This window comes from Sabethes cyaneus, chromosome 1 (assembly GCF_943734655.1).
Source record: "Sabethes cyaneus chromosome 1, idSabCyanKW18_F2, whole genome shotgun sequence".
NCBI lineage: Eukaryota > Metazoa > Arthropoda > Insecta > Diptera > Culicidae > Sabethes > Sabethes cyaneus.
The window spans coordinates 109036250-109055934 of record NC_071353.1 but is presented as its reverse complement, the minus strand read 5'-3'; the positions used below and the strand labels follow the sequence as shown (position 1 = coordinate 109055934).

Below are 19685 nucleotides of genomic sequence, written 5' to 3'. Positions count from 1 at the left end.
GGTTTTTTTTACTACAGGCAAAATATCAATTCGATAATTTTACCAGAGATTTCTAAGAAGGCCTGCCTATTGTGCACGTTGAAACAGTCAGAATATCGAATGACGATCAAGTTTTTCACAAAAATGTCGTGTGAGGGAGTATTTTGCGTTGTTTTACCCTACAACTTGCACTGAAATCTGAGAAAGTATTGATCGCAAAACGAGAAACTGTAAAAGTGTTCCGATTTCGTTAAAATTTGGAGTGTTTGTTCCTAGTCGAAAAGTTTTAGATCCATATTTTTTTATTGGACGCTTACTGTGTCCCTTTCTGAGTAAGGGTTGTCACAAAAATCATCAGGCTTTCTGATTTTACTTCATTCAAAACTCCATAACTTATGAACCACTGAACCGATTTTAATAATTGTTGTTCCAAATCAGTATTTCAATCAGCTTTTCAGAAAAAAACATTTGACTGTAGTTCAAAATATTCCAGACAACAAATATATTGAAACTTTGAAGAAAGAAAAAGCAACAAATATGATGGTTTTCGAAGCGCCCCTAAAAAGGGCACCCTAAGCGTCCAATAAAAAAATATGAGTCTAAAATTTTTTGATTAGGAACAAGCACACCAAATTTGAACGAAATCGGAACACTTTTACAGTTGCTCGTTTTTTTATCAATACTTTCTCAGATTTCAGTGCAAGTTGTAGGGTAAAACAAGGCAAAACATTCCCTTACACAACATTTTTGTGAAAAATTGATCGTCATTCGATATTCTGGCCTTTTCAACCTGCACAACAGACATGCCTTCTTGAAAATCTCTGATAAAAATATCGAATTAAAGCTTGAGGAAAATGGAGCAGAACAGACTTCTAGATTATGTTACGTTTAAACAAAATTGTTCGTATACCTATTTCCCAACGTTCTTCTTCTTTCCTCGGCATAGAATCTCAAATTGGAGAGAATTTGTACATGATTCTTGTATTCTAATGAACTATTAGAAAATAGGAGTAAATGGGGCAAAATGGGCTGCTTTTCGTCATTTCCGCACGTTGAGACCATCGCCAATCGATTTCACGTGGTTTTTTACATAAGAAGTCACTTTTTACCCCATAAAAACAGCGGCAACAAAAAGTTCCGTTGTTTCGGTCGATTCTGCCCACTGTGCAATGCGATTATAACCTACCTTCCTTCATAGCTTTTGAATCACTGCTCCGATTTAAAGCGTTGACGCAGCAAATGAAAGGTATTTTAATAAGGTTTTTAAAAGAAAAAAAAATATTTAAGTAGCAAGGTGAGTCAAAATTGCGTTTTTTGAGAGCACCCTAACTCAGAAAGAGCCACCTCAGGCGCCAAACAAAAACTATGAGCCTAATTATGTTCAAAAAGGAAAAAGTAGAGCGGATTTGAAGAAAATCGGGTGAATTTTTTTTTGGTAGTACTTTTCTGCGGAATTGTTGTATATTGTATATTGTGTTGTATATTGTTGTATATTCAATGTAAGACTCTTTTACACTTAAAAAACACAAAATTATGTATATAAAACAATGAAAAAAAATCAGAAAGGCTGTATTCCAGACACAACCGCGTAGTTGACGTAGAACTACATTAGGCGGGTTTTTGTGAAGAAACCGTGACTTGTCTTTCACACCATATTGACATATGTGTGGCGTAAAATAGCATTAAGTAAATAATAGTGTAATTTGTAATGCCAAAACCAAATATTTTTACCAGTGCCAGAATCGGAGTACAACCTGAAGTAGATTCAGTAGATTCGCTAATTGGGCCGACTGACAGTTGTTTGAAATTTTTAAACTCAAAAGTTCAATAGGATTTTGATTTCAAGTTGGAGCTTGGCCCAACTAACGAACCGTATCTCCCTCACGCACCCAGCTATTAACAAAATTCTCTCGTTAATACCAAACACTAATAACATATATATGTATTTTGATGATATCAAAAAGTTGTTATGTTAAAATGGCTTGACTATGCTACAGGTTGAGAAATCCAAATTTTTGCAAGCCGATCATTTTTCAGATCGTTTTATTCATTTTAATGATTGAAGGCTACTAAGTAAGTTAAAGTTGTTTGCAAAATGTTTTGTTGTATGTTTTTTACTGCCTTATACTGAGTTAACGGTCAAAGAAACATTAGCACCACTAGGGATCCCTTCTGCCTTGTCTTCTCCATCATTTTCGAAAGAAATTAATGCTTGACTATTGAATAGTAAAGAATTGCAGGCAACCCAAAATAATATAAAAACAATATCAAACTGAGTTATAATGGTATATTTTGTTATTGAATAGATATGGAGATACATTGATAACACATTTTGTTATTGAGTAGATATTTTAAACAGTGGTTGTAAGAAGAGTTTAATAACTGATTTTGTTATCATAACTTATTTTGACCTTAAAATGACTTTCGATATATTTCATAAATTTTTTACAGTGTATCATACAGTGAATGTTTGGTGTCAAATCGCTCCTATATCATTCAACGCATTTCGCAAGTTATTGCTTTCTCACCGTTTTGTGTTCTACATATAGTTAATTCAGATTCAATTTCCAACCTCGATAGTGCTTAGTGAAGCAATTCCAACAGCTATTAGTGATTAGTGAAGTGATTCCTATTTCTCCGTTTGCCTACTAGTGCGATTCAACATTTTGTTTACGTCTGCCGCCATCGCCAGATTTACCGTCACTGTAACGTCAGTCGGAAAGTCGGTTCAGATTAACCGTCACTGAACGCCGAAGAAGTCACTGAAGGCCGAAGACACATTAACCGTCAACGGAACGCCAACGTAAAAAGTCGATCTTTTCGAGCAGACTGTTGCCGCCTGTAGCAATAGAAACTATCTGCGACCATTGTGCTAAGCCGGTCCAAGATGATGTAGATCACGTTACGTGCATGGGTTTTTGTAACCAAGTTGTACATGCTAAGTGTGCTAAAATGAATGCGGCTTTCATGAAGGTTCTGCGCGAGCGGAAAAACCTGCTTTGGATGTGCGATGAATGTGTGAAGCTTATGCAAATTCCCCGCTTCAAAACGGTTATGTCTTCAGTAAGCTCAGCTGTCTCATCGATCGAAGATAGCCATCGTGTAGCCATTAGTGAGCTTAAAGAAGCTTTTTCAGTTAATAGTAAACAAATGCAGCAGCTTTCTAAGAAGGTCACCGAGACAGCGTCGACGCCACTATCTTCTAAAATAACGTTACGGGAACCGCCACTAAAACGTCGTCGTGAAGAGCGTGTGATGACTAGCTTGCCGCCCCTCATCGGCACCAAGTCCACCACTTCACTGACCATACCGACTGTTCCTCCCCCAAAAGAGCTCTTTTGGCTGTACATGTCTCGTTTTCACCCTAGTGTAAAGTCCGAGACCGTTACTGAATTGGTTCGGGACTGCTTACAGTGTGAGGATCCTATCAAAGTGATCCCTCTTCTGAAGAAGGATGCCGACCTAAATGCGATGAACTTCATATCCTTCAAAATTGGTCTGGATAAAAAATATCGCAGTGTCGCACTGGATCCAGGTACTTGGCCAAACGGTATTGCTTTTCGGGAATTTGATAACCCGAATTCCAAAAGTTATTGGGCTCCGCCTAACAATCATTCGTTGCTGACTACTCCTCGTGTTGAGGTAACCACGGTTGGCGATTTTTTATCCGCCAACACCGAACCGGGCTCTTCGCAAATGGAGTCCGCCTAGATATAACGGTCCGTTCAGTCCTCGATTCTGCTCCAGCTCCACCGTTACGCCGCTGGTTACCGGGATGCACCGATTCTAGCACTTTGGGAACTCCTGACCCCCCCGCCGTAGTCGCGCCTATCCTGCCTGCGTTCAACAGCCATCCCGGTCCCACGTGCGGCTCTGGGGAACGGGGTTTCCGAAATTGCTTTCATGGCAAGTACAAATTTGTTAGTCCGCAACTCACCACTGACCCGCTCTGCGCTTCTAGCCTACTGAATTCTAACGTCAATGGATTCCATCTGGATAGAAATGTTAATGACGTCTCCGACCTTGCTCCAGCTCCACCACTACTCCGGCAGCTACCGGGATGCACCGATTTTAGCATTGTGGGAACTCCTGACCCCTCCGCCGTAGTCGCGCCTTTCCTGCCTGCGTTCAACAGCCGTCCTGGTCCTACGTGCAGTTGCGGGGAACGGAGTTTCCAACATTGCATTCATGGCAAGTACGAACTTTCAAGCCCGCATCGCACCACTGATCCGCTCTGCGCTTCTAGGCCACTAGACCTCAACGCTCCTGCCTTCCATGGCCGACGCAGAACTGGTACTTCAACATTAGAGCCGAACAATGCAGCTGTTGCATCTAGCGATGTGGACGATAACCGTCTCATGCGTTGTTACTATCAGAACGTGCGAGGATTACGGACAAAGGTAGACGCGTTCTTTTTGGCTGCAAGCGAGTGCGACTACGATGTTATTGTGTTGACCGAGACATGGTTGGACGAATGTTTGTACAGTGCGCAACTGTTCGGCAATGGCTTTGCTGTCCATCGCACCGATCGTAACCCCTTGAACAGTAGATAAACCCGTGGCGGGGGTGTGCTGATTGCTGTTTCAACTCGATGGAACAGTTATATCGATCCAACGCCTGTGTCCAATGCTATAGAGCAGCTATGGGTCAGAATCGCTACGCCTCGTCGTGTTGTGAGTGTGGGTGTCATCTATTTGCCCCCGGATCGACGTAACGATATTAACAGCATTCATGAGCACGTGGACTCTATCGGTGCTGTTTTCTGCAACTTGGACCTCAGTGACTATGCTCTGCAGTTTGGGGACTATAATCAACCTCAGCTCCGGTGGTGCAAGTCGAGCGACGGGTCTTTCCAGGTCGACTCCCTAATGGCTTTATCTACTGCCAGCTCTACACTTATCGACGGTTTTGCCCTACATGGGTTGATGCAAGTCAATGGTATTGCCAACAAAAACGCCAGATTTCTTGATTTAGTCTTGAGTAACGAGGCCGCAACGCCAGTCTGCACCGTTTCGGAAGCAATTGAGCCCTTGATCACTCTCGACGCAGACCATCCTGCTTTGGACGTCCTGTTGAATCTCCCAACGCCGATCATTTTTGAGGCTGCCTTCGGGAATGATAGAACACCGGACTTTCGCCGAGCTGATCATGATGGAATCAGATCCGCTATCTCTCGCATTGACTGGCAGACAATAAACTCTGCTACATGTATTGACGACGCCGTCGATTATTTCCAGCGAACAATCGTAAACCTAATTAGTGAATTTGTACCCGACGCCCACCCGCCTTTAAAACCTCCTTGGTCGAACAATCGCCTACGCAGACTAAGACGGCTGAGGGCTAGAGCTCTACGACGATACTGTCGGAATCGTTCTCACCTTACAAAACAGGAATTCAACCGTGCGAGTAACGACTACAAGAAACTGAATGGATTTCTGTACCAACACTATGTTCTCCGCACACAGGCCTCTCTGTGCAGGAATCCAAAGCGATTTTGGCATTTCGTAAATTCCAAGAAAAAAGAGGCTGGTCTGCCAATGTCGGTTCACCTTGGGGAAGAAGTTGCTAACTCTGAACTTGAGAAGTGCGATCTTTTCGTCCAGCACTTTAGGAATTCGTTCAACGAACGTTCTGCCTCACCTGCACAAGTCGCCATTGCCATCAACGACTGTCCTAGTGATACTTTTGAGTTCCGTCCATTTCACATTAGTGAACAAATCGTAATGTCTGCACTCCAAAAGTTAAAGCTTTCTTATGCTGCTGGTCCCGATGGCATTCCAGCGTCCATTCTAAAGTTGTGCTCGGAGGTGTTATTTACTCCACTTACAAAACTATTTAACAGGTCACTGCAAGAGAACAAATTTCCTGAACCATGGAAATCCTCATTTATGTTCCCTGTCCACAAGAAAGGTGATAAGAGAGCCGTTCGGAATTACAGAGGCATCACCTCCTTTTGCTGCTGTTCTAAAGTTTTTGAGATTATTATCAATGAGGCGCTTTTCTGCTCATGTAAGAATTACATTTCAACTGCTCAGCATGGATTCTATCCCAAGCGGTCTGTTGCGACAAATTTGACCGAATTTGCATCACTATGCGTTCGCACAATGGACAACGGTGGACAAGTTGATGCTGTCTACACTGATCTCAAGGCAGCATTTGATCGAGTGGATCACGAAATACTGTTAAGGAAACTAGAAAAACTTGGAGTCAACAGATCCTTAGTCGCCTGGTTCAGATCCTATCTGATAAACCGATCGCTTCGCGTTAAGATCGGAGCTTTTAGTTCCGAAGTGTTTACGAATGTTTCGGGTGTCCCCCAGGGTAGTAACCTGGGGCCACTTTTGTTCTCGTTATTTATCAACGAACTTTCTGTCATACTGCCATCTGGATGCCGCCTGTTTTACGCCGACGACGTCAAAATATATAACATCATCAACAGTACTAATGATTGCGGCTACTTGCAACTAAGTGTAGATCGTATGCAGAGTTGGTGCTCCCGGAATTTTTTGACACTTAGTATCCACAAATGCAATGTGATAACCTTTCACCGTAGACAGAAACCGATCATGTTTACTTATTCAATTGCTGGACACAGACTTCAACGGGTCTACCAAATTAGAGACTTGGGAGTTACTCTTGACTGTGAGTTGACCTTTAAACCTCACTACAACGACATTCTGATGAAAGCCAACAGACAACTTGGTTTTATATTCAAAATCTCCGAAGACTTTCGCGACCCGCTGTGCCTACGGGCGTTGTATTGTGCACTAATAGTTTAGTAGTGTGGTATGGTATCCATACCAAGCGTGTTGGATTGCTAGATTCGAGCGAGTACAAAAAAGGTTTGTTCGCTACGCACTTCGTTGGCTACCATGGCGTGATGCTACGAACCTGCCTTCCTACACTGATCGCTGTCGGCTACTTGGAATTGATACCCTAGAACGGAGAAGATTCATCGCACAAGCTCTCTTTGCTGCTAAGATCATAACTTCGGAAGTCGATTCGCCTGAACTACTCCGGCAGTTTTACTTCTATGCTCCAGAGAGAGTTATACGTCAACGCAACTTTTTACACCTCGCAGCTCGTAGTCGACAATACGGACAAAATGAGCCAATCCGTGCCATTGCCAGTGCATTCAATCTCGCTTACAGCACTTTAACGACTTTAACGTTCCATTGCATGTTTTTATGAGAAGACTATCATGATCCTGTGTTCGTGCTATTTTTCATTAAGACAATAGTTTGTCATATGAATTTTATTCAATAAATAATAATAAATAATAATAATAAAACTTTTTTCATTGATTAAAGAGATTTTAGATTATAAATATTTTATAAAATGATTTTTTAATATCTCATATGCTACTGCATTTGTTATTCAATAACTTAATAATACTAAAATATGTTATTCTAAACTCTTAATACAGTCATGTTATTGCTTTGTTATTCAAAAAACACAAGTAGTTATTCTATTGGCCTTAAAGGAGCAAAATTTTGATATTATTTTTTGTTATTTTACCAACTATGTCAGCCAAAACAAGACCAAATTTTGATATGAGTTATTCGATTTCGAATAACACATTTTGATATTATTTGGCTCTTCGCTCCTGCTCGGGACTAACTGACGCAAAGCAGCAATTGAAACATTCAAAACTATTCTCGGGTAAAAGAGTCGCTGATTTTCCTCACTTTGAGAATTGCTGCGTTACTTCACATGCACGAATATCCCTTCTGCTGTGTTTCATTGTAAGACAACAGTTCCGAAAAAATTCTTGCAGTACCTATTCGCGACTGTAAAGAGCTACAGCCGATTTTTAATCCTGTTCGCACTTACACGAAAGCCCATTGTAAAAATTTGCGTGAAAACAAAAGCAAAAATACTTCCTTCACCTTTGTCTCACGCAAAAACCAAACAAATATTAGCAACTTCGTAGTCACGAATGTGGATACAATCTGGCAAAAGGAAAGGATTGCTGCTCACTTTTCTGTGACGTTTCACCTTCAGGACATCAATTTAGACTACTTGCAATGTTTAAAATTAAACTAGGTTGAAAGGAAGGGATGGTTTTATGCTTTAACAAAATTGTTTACTTTCAGGGCATAAAACTGGACTAGGTTTGTCGCAGTCCTAAGAAATCTTGTTAGGACGAGAGGACTTTATCATTCTTTCTGGCATACTTCCCAAGCACAGATATCAAATTAGTATAAGTCTAAACGTCATCAAGAATCTTCGACCTTTTGGGACGAGGGGGTTTTGTTGCTTTTTTTTTCTAAACATAAAATAATCGAAATCACAGAAAACAGATGGTGTATTCAACTGTCGTCCCTACCTGCGGAGCAAGGCGATCACAAAGAAAATGTATGGGATAATTTGACCTTGAAACTGTTCAGTAATTTTTAGTAAAATTAGTGATTGAAAAAGAATGTTACAAAGGAAATTACATAATTGCTTTTATGATCTTTTATGAATCGATCGGTATCCAAACCATGAAAATCCCTTCATAATTGGCAGAGCTATTATTAGCGTTCAAAATCTTTCATTTTTTCGTGACGCTGGGTTCAATCCAAATTTTAGGTTGACGCCCTGCGACTATATAATCGAGTCCGACCTGTATATAGTAACTATAACTGATATTTACAGCATATTTTTGGAAGCGAAATATCGTGTGTTGCCAAAAACGAATACTTTTGTTGCCAAAATCGAACCATGCCAAATTTGAAATCCAACTGTACATGATTACTTTTAGAAATTAGAATTTAGAAAAGTTGATAAACTGCATCGTTTTCGGACTGTAGTTTTTACTGTCTTTTTCATTTCGGTATTCTTTCAAGGCAACGTAAACGTATAAACGTTAACGATAAGAAAACTACTACGAATACTAATACTAACACGACCATCTTCATTCTCCGGTCAGCGCAACTGGCTCAATACATAAGCGTTTGTTTCATAAATTACATTATGTTTGTCAGACGCCGGCTTCGAGCTAGTAAGCTTTTAACAAAGGTGGTTCGGTTCACTCTCAACAAGGGAAGACGACGAAGAACACAATCAAAAACACTTATCTTGGCGTTATATAAAGTGACAAAAAAAATTGGTACGATAGGCAACATCACATCAGTTCAATTCTACCATCTGGACAGTATAGTGCGTTCCTCGCGAGGCAATGCGTGAAAATCTATAGCATTTAAAAAAAATTCACGTCGAACTAGTTCCACCGGAATACAACTAAGATGCAGATCACCGAAACTGTTCCTGTAGGCTATCCGACACTTCCCATTGCATCCTGTCAGCAGATGCTGGAAGATTTGCTCCGAACAGAAGTCCCAAATGACGATTTATCGTCACTGAATATAATGCCCGGCTCGAATAAAGGTGACAACTACAGTTGCATTATCTATCGCGCTCAAGTGAAAACCGGAGCTAAACAAACCGTCAGCATTATTGCCAAGCTACCCCCGCAGGACGAGACTCGCCGGAAGCAGTTTTTTGTTCGACCTTGTTTTGAACGGGAAATTTCTCTCTATACTGAGATATTTCCCATGATGATGGAATTTCAACGCTCCAAAGGTGTAGACCCGATGGACCGAACCGAAGGTTTCAATCTAGTGCCATGCTGCCTGCGAAGCAGTCTGACGGACCACGAAGAAGCGATTTTCATGCGTGATCTGCGCGAAGAAGGATTCATGATGGTGGACCGGTATAAAATATTGACCTTTGAAGAGTGTTCACTGATGATGCAGGCCCTAGCCCGCTTGCATGCACTTTCGTTTGCGCTGAAAGATCAGCAACCGGAACGAATCGAGCAATTTCGACAAATGACCGATGTTTTGTCCCTTCCGGAGGCCAATAGTTTGATGGGCGAACTTCACAATCAAATGGCTGCCCGAGCACTAGGTTTGTTAGATGAAAACGAAGAGCCGGAAGTGTATGCAAAAACAAAGAAAGTTTTAGGATTATCGTGGTCTGAGGTGGCAAAGGGATTACTGACAGCTGAGCCGGCTGAGCCGTATGCGGTTATCGGACAGGGTGATTGTTGGCACAACAATTTACTGTACAAGTATGAGGTAGGTAACTATAATTTATTCCAATAATGCTGGAGCAGAATATGAATATTATTTTTTAGAACGGAAAACCTATTGATATTCGCTTACTCGACTGGCAGTGTTCTCGATATGCATCCCCTGTTCTGGATCTGATGTACTTTATCTTCGTCGCTACGGATAAAAATTTTCGTGACAAGCACTATAACGAACTTTTGTCAGTTTACCATGGAACCCTGTCCAGTTTTGTTCGTCGACTGGGATCTGATCCGGAGCGGTTGTTCCCGTGGGAAGCTTTTCAATCACAACTGCGTCTTTTCGGTCATATGGGACTAGTGATGGCCGCTATGTGTTTGCCGATACTAGCTACCCGAACCATGGACATTCCCGATCTGGAAGATTGGTCGAAACAGATGCAGGAGGGAAAGAATGCCGGCCAAAGTTTCGACTCGAAGGAACTGCAAGAGACGTACCGGAGAAATATGACGGACTGCTGTCGGGACATGGTCCGGTTAGGATACATTTGAGGAAGGAATACCGCAAATAATACCTTGAACACGAAGCTATTAAACCGTATTGCGGTACCGTGTTTATGCCCTATTTCCGCGCGATTAATTTGGGGGCCTAATTCCACGCACCTGATGGCATTAAATCAACTATTTCCCCACACAACATGCACATTTCCGTCAACAATGTTTTAAAGGTTGAAAAAGTATACTTTCACTATACTGCCCGTGACCTTAAGACTAAGCGCTAGGAAATACCGCGGCGTATTTTTAAACGGTTTTTTACGCGCCACGTATCAGGCGTGTAAAAAAAAAGAATTAAACAACTTCCAAGCCCAATATTCTTACGGAGTAGCACATTTTAAATACTTGTCATTTGGTAGCAAAATCATTTATATCCGCTCAATGGTTCAAAAGGAATGAATTTTTAAATAGCCTATTGGCCCAGAACTCCACATTAAATAAAGAGTAGTAGAAATTATGTTTAGATATTTGGGACTATCCTAACTCAGGTACACAAAAGTTTAACAGAATTGCAACACTTTTGAATTTTGTTAACACTTTTTTATTGAATTGCGTGTCTGTTGCATTTTATATATAGTGCAGTGGTTAGAGAATTCGCAGAAAAATGATTATCGCCTGCATTTTACCTGCAGTACATTTCCCAGAATTGCATTCCCTCTAATGTACCATTCCTCAGAACGAACCACTCCCTAGAAAATCATTCCACAGAAAAAAAACATTTCATAGAAAGTTTGCAGGATATGAGTTAAATTTGTTTTATAAAATCTATTGTCCGTGGTCCCTACAGCCTGAAAAACTCGAAAAATGAGTGTACGAGCTGAGTTAACCCTTCGAGTACGATACAGAAATGGAAATTCGAACAATAGAATTTCCGAAAATCGTTCAAAAAAATTTTCTTTCGTTTTTGTCTTTTTTCACTGATTTTTGCATGGACAATAATACCTTATACATTAAAAGCAACAATAGATTTGACTTTCACGTTTAAAGTTTAAATAAAAATGGTTAAAACCCATATTTTTTTGCTCGATTAAAAAATTCACTTTGATTTTTTTCGCCCTCCAGTGGGCCAACACCAGGAGGACGAAAACTTTATAAAATATTTGTAATGGCCTAACTCATTTTTTTAAACTTTACGACTTGGCCCGGTCTGATTTAACACTGACCATATGATATCGCGACAAGCAATCGAGTTGAGCAGGCGAGTCGAGCAGTCGAATCAAGCAATCGAGTCAAGCAGTTGGGTCGAGCATTCAAGTCGAACAGTCAAGTCTAGCAGTCAAATCGAACAGTCTAGTCGAGCAGTTAAATCAAGCTGTTCAGTCAAGCAGTCCGGTCGACCAGTTGAATCGAGTGGTCGAGTCGAGCAGTTAAATCGAGCAGTCCAGTCGAGCAGTTAAATCGAGCAGTTAAGTCGAGTAGTCCAGTCGAGCAGTTGAATCGAGTAGTCTTGTCGAGCACTTGAGTCGAGCAGTCGAACCGAATGGTTTAGTCAAGCAGTCGGGTCGAGCGGTTAAGTCAAACAGCTGAGTCGATCAATTCATTCGAGCAGTTAAGTCAAGCAGTTCATTTGAGCAGTTGAGTCGAGTAGTCCAGTCGAACGGTTTATTCGAGCAGTTGAGTCGAGTAGTCTAGTTGAGCAGCTGAGTCGAGCAGTCGAGTCGAGTAGTCCAGTCGAGCTGTCGAATCAAACAGAAGTTAAGCAGCTGAGTCGAGCAGTCAAATCGAGCAGTTAAATCAAGCTGTTCAGTCAAGCAGTCCAGCCGAGCAGTTGAATCGAGCAGTTGAACCGAGCAGACGAGTCGAGCAGTCCAGTTGAGCAGTTTAATCGAGCAGTTAAGTCGAGTAGTCCAGTCGAACAATTGAATCGAGTAGTCTAGTCGCGGTTGAATCGAGTGGTCTGTTCGAGCAGTTGAATCGAGCAATCGGATTGAGCTGTTGAGACGAGCAGCCGATTCGAATAGTCCAATCGAGTAGTTGTGTCAAGCAGTTCATTCGAGCAGTCGAGTCGAGCAGTTGAGTTGAGTAGTCCAGTCGAGCAGTGGAATCAAACAGTTGAATCGAGCAGTTGAGTTGAGCGTCGAGTCGAACAGTTGAGTCGAGCAGTCTGGTCGAGCATTTAAATCATGCTGTCCAGTCAAGCAATCTACTCGAACAGTCCAGTCGAGCAGTTCAATCGTGCAGTTTAGTCGAGCAGTCGGGTCGAGTAGTAAGTCAAGCAGTCGAATCGAGTAGTTCATTCGAGCAGTAAACTCAAGCTGTTCGGTCAAGCAGTCAAGTCGATATGTCCAATCAAGCTGTTGTTGTCGACCAGTCGAATCGTACAGTTCAGTCGAGCAGTTTATTTAAGCAGTCCATTCGAGCAATCAAATCGAGCAGTATAGACCAGTCCAGTCGAGTAGTCTAGTCAATCAATTGAGCAATCGAGCAGTCCAGCAGTCGGCCAGTGAGGTGACTGAGAATACAACCCATTGCTACGAAAGCAGGGACCTGTTTCTAGTTACCGATATGCCTCTTATGACGTACTGTCAGAGACCTGGTTTTCGGTACAGACATAAGCCTCTTATATAAATAGAAGATAAGAAAATCGCAACTTTTCCTATAGACTGGATGCAGGGCATATTAGTCAAAGTCCCTAAAAAAGGAGATTTAACTAAATGCGGTAACGCGTGGCACCATGTTGCTTTGCATTACTCTCAACCGGATCCGGGAGAAAATTGACGTTGCTCTCCGGCAATAACAAACTAGATTCCCTGCCAATCGATGTGTGGATCATAACACGACTCTCCGTATTATGTTGGAGCAAGTCATCGAAACTCCGACCTGTTTTCTTCTGGTACTTGTTGATTTCGAGAAAGCATTCGACCGTAACACGAAAACATCTGGGGCGCACTAAGGCGTAGAAGAGTTCCTGTTAAAGTAGTCTATCTTGTTGTTTTAGTGCAAATTTCTGCACGATGGCCTCCTGTCGGACCCTATATGTGTTACTGCAGGAGTGACATAAGGCTACATATGTACTGTCACCGCAACTGTTCCTCGTTGTGATGGACGAGATTTTAATTGGAACTATTGACAGTGAACCAGACCGAGGATTACCCTGGAGTCTTGACTTTGCGCCCAGTTAGCTTCGAGGTACGATGCTGGTCCAATAAGCCAGTCGTCGTATGTTCGAATCTCGGCTAGGCGCTGCTTGCTAGATGGAATCAGTAGGATTGACACACTGGGCCCGTAATTTTCCTGTACTCTAACAGCCGGCTGCGAAGTCTGTCGATAAAGAAGGGTAATATCTAAAGACGATTTAAGCACAAGACTTTGCTTTTGCTTTGCTTTTGACTTTGGCCGATGACATTTTCTTGCTCTGCTGACGACAATATGATTTGCAGACCAACCTTGATGACAACTCCAAGATAGTAGGTCTCATATTCAACGTCTCGACGACCAAATCAGTGAGATTGAATATTATTAGTCCATCCAATTTCAAAGTTAGATACACGTATCAGGATTGCCAGGGACTTGGGACTTTGGAATTTGGGGATTTGGGCTCAACACAAAATTCAGATTACCGTACCGATCCTAATACGAATTTTCAATTTAAACGTGAAATTCGTTCGATTGCCTGTAAGACGTGGTCCGTGTCGGTGGAGACAACTGCAGGCCTTCGTTCTGAAACATTCAGGGTTAGTGGCCTCACACTTGGATTTCCAATTGGGAAATCTATCCGTCAATATCGACATATAGAAACAGAGATTCGGAAGCGTAAAGGGAGAAGCATCTGATATATTTTAAGAAGAGGAGCGAACAAAATCGGCAGGAAGACACTCAACAGGAGAACAGAGGAAGCAGATCTAGAAGCTACTGACGGCGTAGTCTTTGCTAACTGTATTTAGATTATTATTCGAACCTCACCTGGCGACAAGTGGCAGATGGCACAGAACCAAGGCAGATATCCGTCCATCAACCAGACTTGATACCTTTGTTCTGCCGAACTACAAGCCAACGGACATGAACACATCAGTAATTAAGTCATCAGCAACAAGATAAAAACGGGGAATATTACAATAATTCAAAATATTGGACGCAGTGAATCAGCTTCACAACCAATTTTTTTCAGTACATAGTAGAAGGTAGTTCCTACGCCAAAGTGTGTGCTACAGGAATGCTTCTATAATATTCCAGGATTTTAAGATCGTGATTAAAAAAGGCAGGAAAGCCGTCGCGGTCTTGGACATAGAGTCGTCAGTCTTTTTCGAACCAGTGATGCTGGTTTCGTAATACACAAATTATAAACCCTAACCAAGGCTATATTTTGAAGATATTCGAGAAATTATATTCAAAAAGAGCAGCCTCGCTGCTAAATACAACAGAAAACTTGATGAAGTTCGAATGTCGAACTTCAAGTATTATAGCGCTGTTGAGAAAACAACACAAGTTACGATTTTGAAAACTTTTCAATCGAAATAAAAAATCAGCATAAAAGGCATCGTGGAATCAATACGGAGAAAAAAGCTGCTCTATTAAACACTCTTCTCCCTGTCACCGCCGAAAAAAGTTGTGCCTGTGAAAGCTTTGCCGATTAAGAAAAAATCGTAGTCGAACATTGAAATAAACTTCGAAACAAATATTACTGTCATATATCTTTTTTGTTTTAATTGTTATCGTACTCAATAGAAGCTGAAATTGAAAGAATATTATTTTATCAAAGATATAATACTTTATGGTTGCCTCAACTGGCAAAAAGAAATGTTTCTAATGGACAGTATCATAATGGGACAGTTATGCTTTTATTTTTCGCATGGGACTGCTCAGAGTTGATATTTTTTGGAAAAATTTTCAAACAAAGTCCGTCTAAATTACAGTTTTTTAGGTAAATTAAGATATAAATAGGCTACTTTCGTGCTTTTCTCAAAGCAGATAAAAATCCATATGGGACAGTTATGCTTTTATGGACAGTATAACTAGTATACAATATGACTACTAAGGGATACCACACACTATAGTGTATCTGCACCATCGCAAATGACACAAATACAGTAAAACACTTAATCCACCTTTCCTAGCTTTCCTAGATGTCAAGAAAAATGTAAAAAACCTAATAACCTCAGTAAATCGGGTGTATCGACCATACCTTCTAACATTGGATATGAGCAGTGCTCACCGTTATACTATTTTGAAAGGAGTCTTACGAATCTTCTAAGCTGCCACATACGAACCAAACCCAAAAACGAGGTTAAAAAAATGTTTTCCTTTTCAAGATCTTCCAAGAACTAGTTTTTAGCTAGATCTGGCTTTCATCAAGGCTACAATTGTTTCTTACAGTATCGATGGTCTTTCGTGAAGTACGAGGAAGTTACACTGTTCTATATTGCAACATTTTGAAACGAATAAAACGATATTTTTTAGAAGTTCGGAGCCTGCCTGCGCAACCGTATCACAGTAGAAGTTGGTGGGTAGGAACCATTGGAAACCCGCTTATTAACTACATTCAGACTAGTTTTCACTTTCTTTTTCCTTTTGATACTCTATCGGGACGACGTCGACAAGTAGAATAATGCTGTACGACCATCTTCACCATCATCCGGCCCGACAGCGCAACCGACTCAATACATAAGCGTCCGTTGGATGAATTTCATCATGTGCGTAAATCACCGCCAGCGGTTTCCGGCGACGACGAAGAACACAATCAAAAACTGTTATCATCGGGTTCTAGTATAAATTGACAAGAGCATAGGTGCAAGCGATATCATTTCAGTTCAACCATCTGAACAGTGTGTTGCTATCGAGCCACCGTTTTCAATAAAAACGCGAGAAAAGCTGTACAATTTTCGTGCATTTTACACGTCGAGCTAGCTTTAACGGAAAAAGACAAACATGCAGGCCAGCAATACCACCCCTGCATCTTATTCGACGCTTCCCGTTGCTTCCTGTCAGCAGATGCTTTTAGATTTGTTCCGAACGGAAGTGCCCGATTGTGATCTGTCGTCTCTAAAAATTGTAGCCGGCTCGAGTAAAGGTGACAACTACAGCGGCATTATCTATCGTGCTCAAGTGAAAGGCGAAAAGAAACAAACCGTTAGTATTATCGCCAAACTACCCCCGCAGGATGAAACTCGGCGGCAGCAGTTCTTCGTCCGACCCTGTTTCGAGCGAGAAATTTTTGTCTATAACGAGATATTTCCAATGATGATGGAATTTCAGCGGTCCAAAGGCATCGATCCGATGAATCCAGACGGAGGGTTCAGTCAAATGCCGCACTGCCTGCAAAACAGCATGACGGATCATGCAGAAGCAATCTTTATGCGTGATCTGCGCGAGGAAGGATTTGTGATGGTGGACCGATATAAAATAATGCCCGTTGAAGAGTGTATACTGATGATGCGAGCCTTGGCACGGTTTCATGCACTCTCGTTTGCGCTGAAAGATCAGCGACCGGAACGAATAGAGCAGTTCCGACAAATGACGGATGTTTTGTCCATTCCAGAAGCCAATGGTCTGATGGGCAATTTTTTCGATCAAATGGCCTCCCGAGCGATGGGTTTGTTAGATGAAAATGAAGAGCCGGAAGTGTATGCGAAGACAAAAACAGTTTTAGAATCATCATGGTCTAAATTGGCGAAGGATTTACTAACAGCTGACCCAGCCGAGCCATATGCAGTAATAAGTCACGGTGATTGCTGGCAAAACAATCTGCTGTACAAGTATGAGGTGAGTAACGACCATTCATTTGAACGACTAGACATTAAAAAGCATTTTTTAGAATGGAAAACCTGTTGATATTCGCTTACTGGACTGGCAGCTTTCGCGATATGCCTCGCCCGTCCTAGATTTAACGTACTTCATTTTCGTCGCAACGGATAAAGCATTTCGTGATAAACACTATGACGAACTGCTGATAGTTTATCATGAAACTCTATCAAGTTTTATTCGCCGATTGGGATCTGACCCAGAACAGCTGTTCCCGTGGGAAGCATTTCAGTCACAACTTCACCGTTTCGGCTATATGGGACTAGTGCAAGCCACTATCGGGTTACCGATGCTAGCTACCCGACCCGAGGACATACCCGATCTGGAAAATATGTCGAACCAAATGCAGAATGGCGATAATACCGGCCAATCTTTTGGCTCAAAGGAACTGCAAGAGAAGTACCGACGTAACATGACCGACTGTTGCCGGGACATGGTCCGATTAGGGTACATTTGAAGAAGAAATAAAAGTACATTCCGTTAAAATCAGCAAGTGTTAGTTATATTTCGGCGAAAAAAAAACACCGATATTGTTCTTCCTCAATCCAAAAAATATCATTCACTTCAAATATAAACCTCCCAATCGAATGAGGCTCGATTAATAAGCAAGTGTCTTTCTGGGTAGCTGTACAAAGCTGTATTCAATAATTTAGGACTTATTATAAAAAATAATAAAGTAATTTTCAAAAAAAAAGACCAGTTCCGATCACTTACCTTCAGTTCGGCCGTAATGGCGTTGATTTGCGGATTATTCTTCAGCGTTTTTGCCCCTTGCGCAAACCGAATCGTCGACAGCGTCTCACTGAGATCCTCCGGAAGCGGGCTAACACAGGCCAACAAAGTCAGATACGAGTTGGAATTGAGCGAATCCTGCAGTACCGTGCTGAGGATGCTGTCACGATACGGGATCACTTTACTGCCGATGGACAATGCCTGCAGTACCTTTCCAATGCTCAACAAGCCCTGATTAATGTGGACACCTTCGGCCAATGCCACCCCCTGGTGGCCGGTGCGCCGAACTCCTTCGGAACCTGCCAAATCAACCAGATGCAGTGCAGAAACAATTCGGGCATCGTCATGCACGACCGAAGCATGGATGCTGAAAATAGCGTGCGATCTGGAACTGAGCGTATTCATCTTGGTCGGCCGTACGTGCCGGTTCTTGTTTCCTTCCATCAAAATATCCTGCGCTTCGCTCGCCCTGGTAACCTCACGCTTCGTACCACCATTAAACTTACACCCGCGCGTATTCACCGGCTCCGAAGAGCTTTCCGACAGCAAATCATATATCTTCTCGTTATAAATCTCCACAAATGACACCTCAATCTCATAGTCCTCTTTGTTTCTCGACTCTTTGAGTAAATCAAAGGTCTGATCCAGGGCTCGCGTTATCATTCCTCGATTAATGTCATGAGGGCCGCTATGGTCCCACTGCAATCCCATCGTGAAAGTTTTACCCGTCCCGGTCTGCCCATAGGCTAAGGCTGTGCAGTAAAATCCGTTTATCATTTTAACCACCAGCGGCCGAATCAAAGCATCGTAGACAAGCGCCTGTGAGGCTTCCGGCCGGAAAACATAATCGAACACAAATGGCCTTTCATCCACTATCAAAATCTGGTCATTTGCCGAATGACGTTGTATTGTGCTTTCGTCCTCTTCGCAATCACTCGGTCGCTCGCGGATGGCAATGCGAACCGGTTCCAATGCTTCACAGCTGGCGTCGGTAACAAGCTTCATGTTTCACTGATTATTTACTCAGCTTTGCCCTATATCATTCAAATTTTTCACGGTTCCAGCGGCTTAATTTTCTCACAAAACGGTTTATTGAAGTACGATGAAATTAATCACGACGCGAACAAACACGACTCTTCATTAATCAAAACGCGACACTATTTTAGCCATCGCTTCCCAAATCACGATGTATTTTGTAAACAGTCGAGTCGAACGATAACGGGCGAAAAGTGCGATTTTTAAAATAGGTAAAGCAGGCGAATTGAATCGATGAACAACGGTGATGGCCGATTCGCGGTTTCATCGAGTTTCGACCATCGATTCGTTTCTCGAGTAACATTTGAAAACGGTCTAAAAACTACCCTCAAAATAATTTTCATGTCGAAATTATAATTGGAAAAGTTTTGTGAATATTGCGCTCTTCACACTCAATTGGACTGCACAGTAGAGTGTCCCAAAATAGCACTATGTCAGAAAACCCGGGGGCTCACCCCTCAAATGATAGCTTAGGGTGTCACAATAAAACTTTTATATGACGTCAATATTGGTTGCCGCGATTTAGGGGTCGCACATTTGAGTTTTATGAAAAAATGGAATTTTTCAGGAGTAAATTCAAAAAAATATTTTTATAAATGTTAAAGTAGGTGAAAAAAGGTACTTAACTATT

General features: G+C 41.8%; 1 protein-coding gene across 1 annotated transcript in view; it reads right to left on the bottom strand.

Moving 5' to 3' along the window:
- LOC128733150 (uncharacterized) overlaps positions 1-19059 on the bottom strand; it is a 59133-nt gene extending 40074 nt beyond the window's left edge. Inside the window, exon 1 of the mRNA XM_053826785.1 lies at positions 18002-19059. Within this exon, the coding sequence (XP_053682760.1) occupies positions 18002-19024 (1023 nt within the window). The 5' untranslated portion in view covers positions 19025-19059. The remainder of the gene's footprint in view (positions 1-18001) is intronic.
- Positions 19060-19685: the final 626 nt, after the last annotated feature.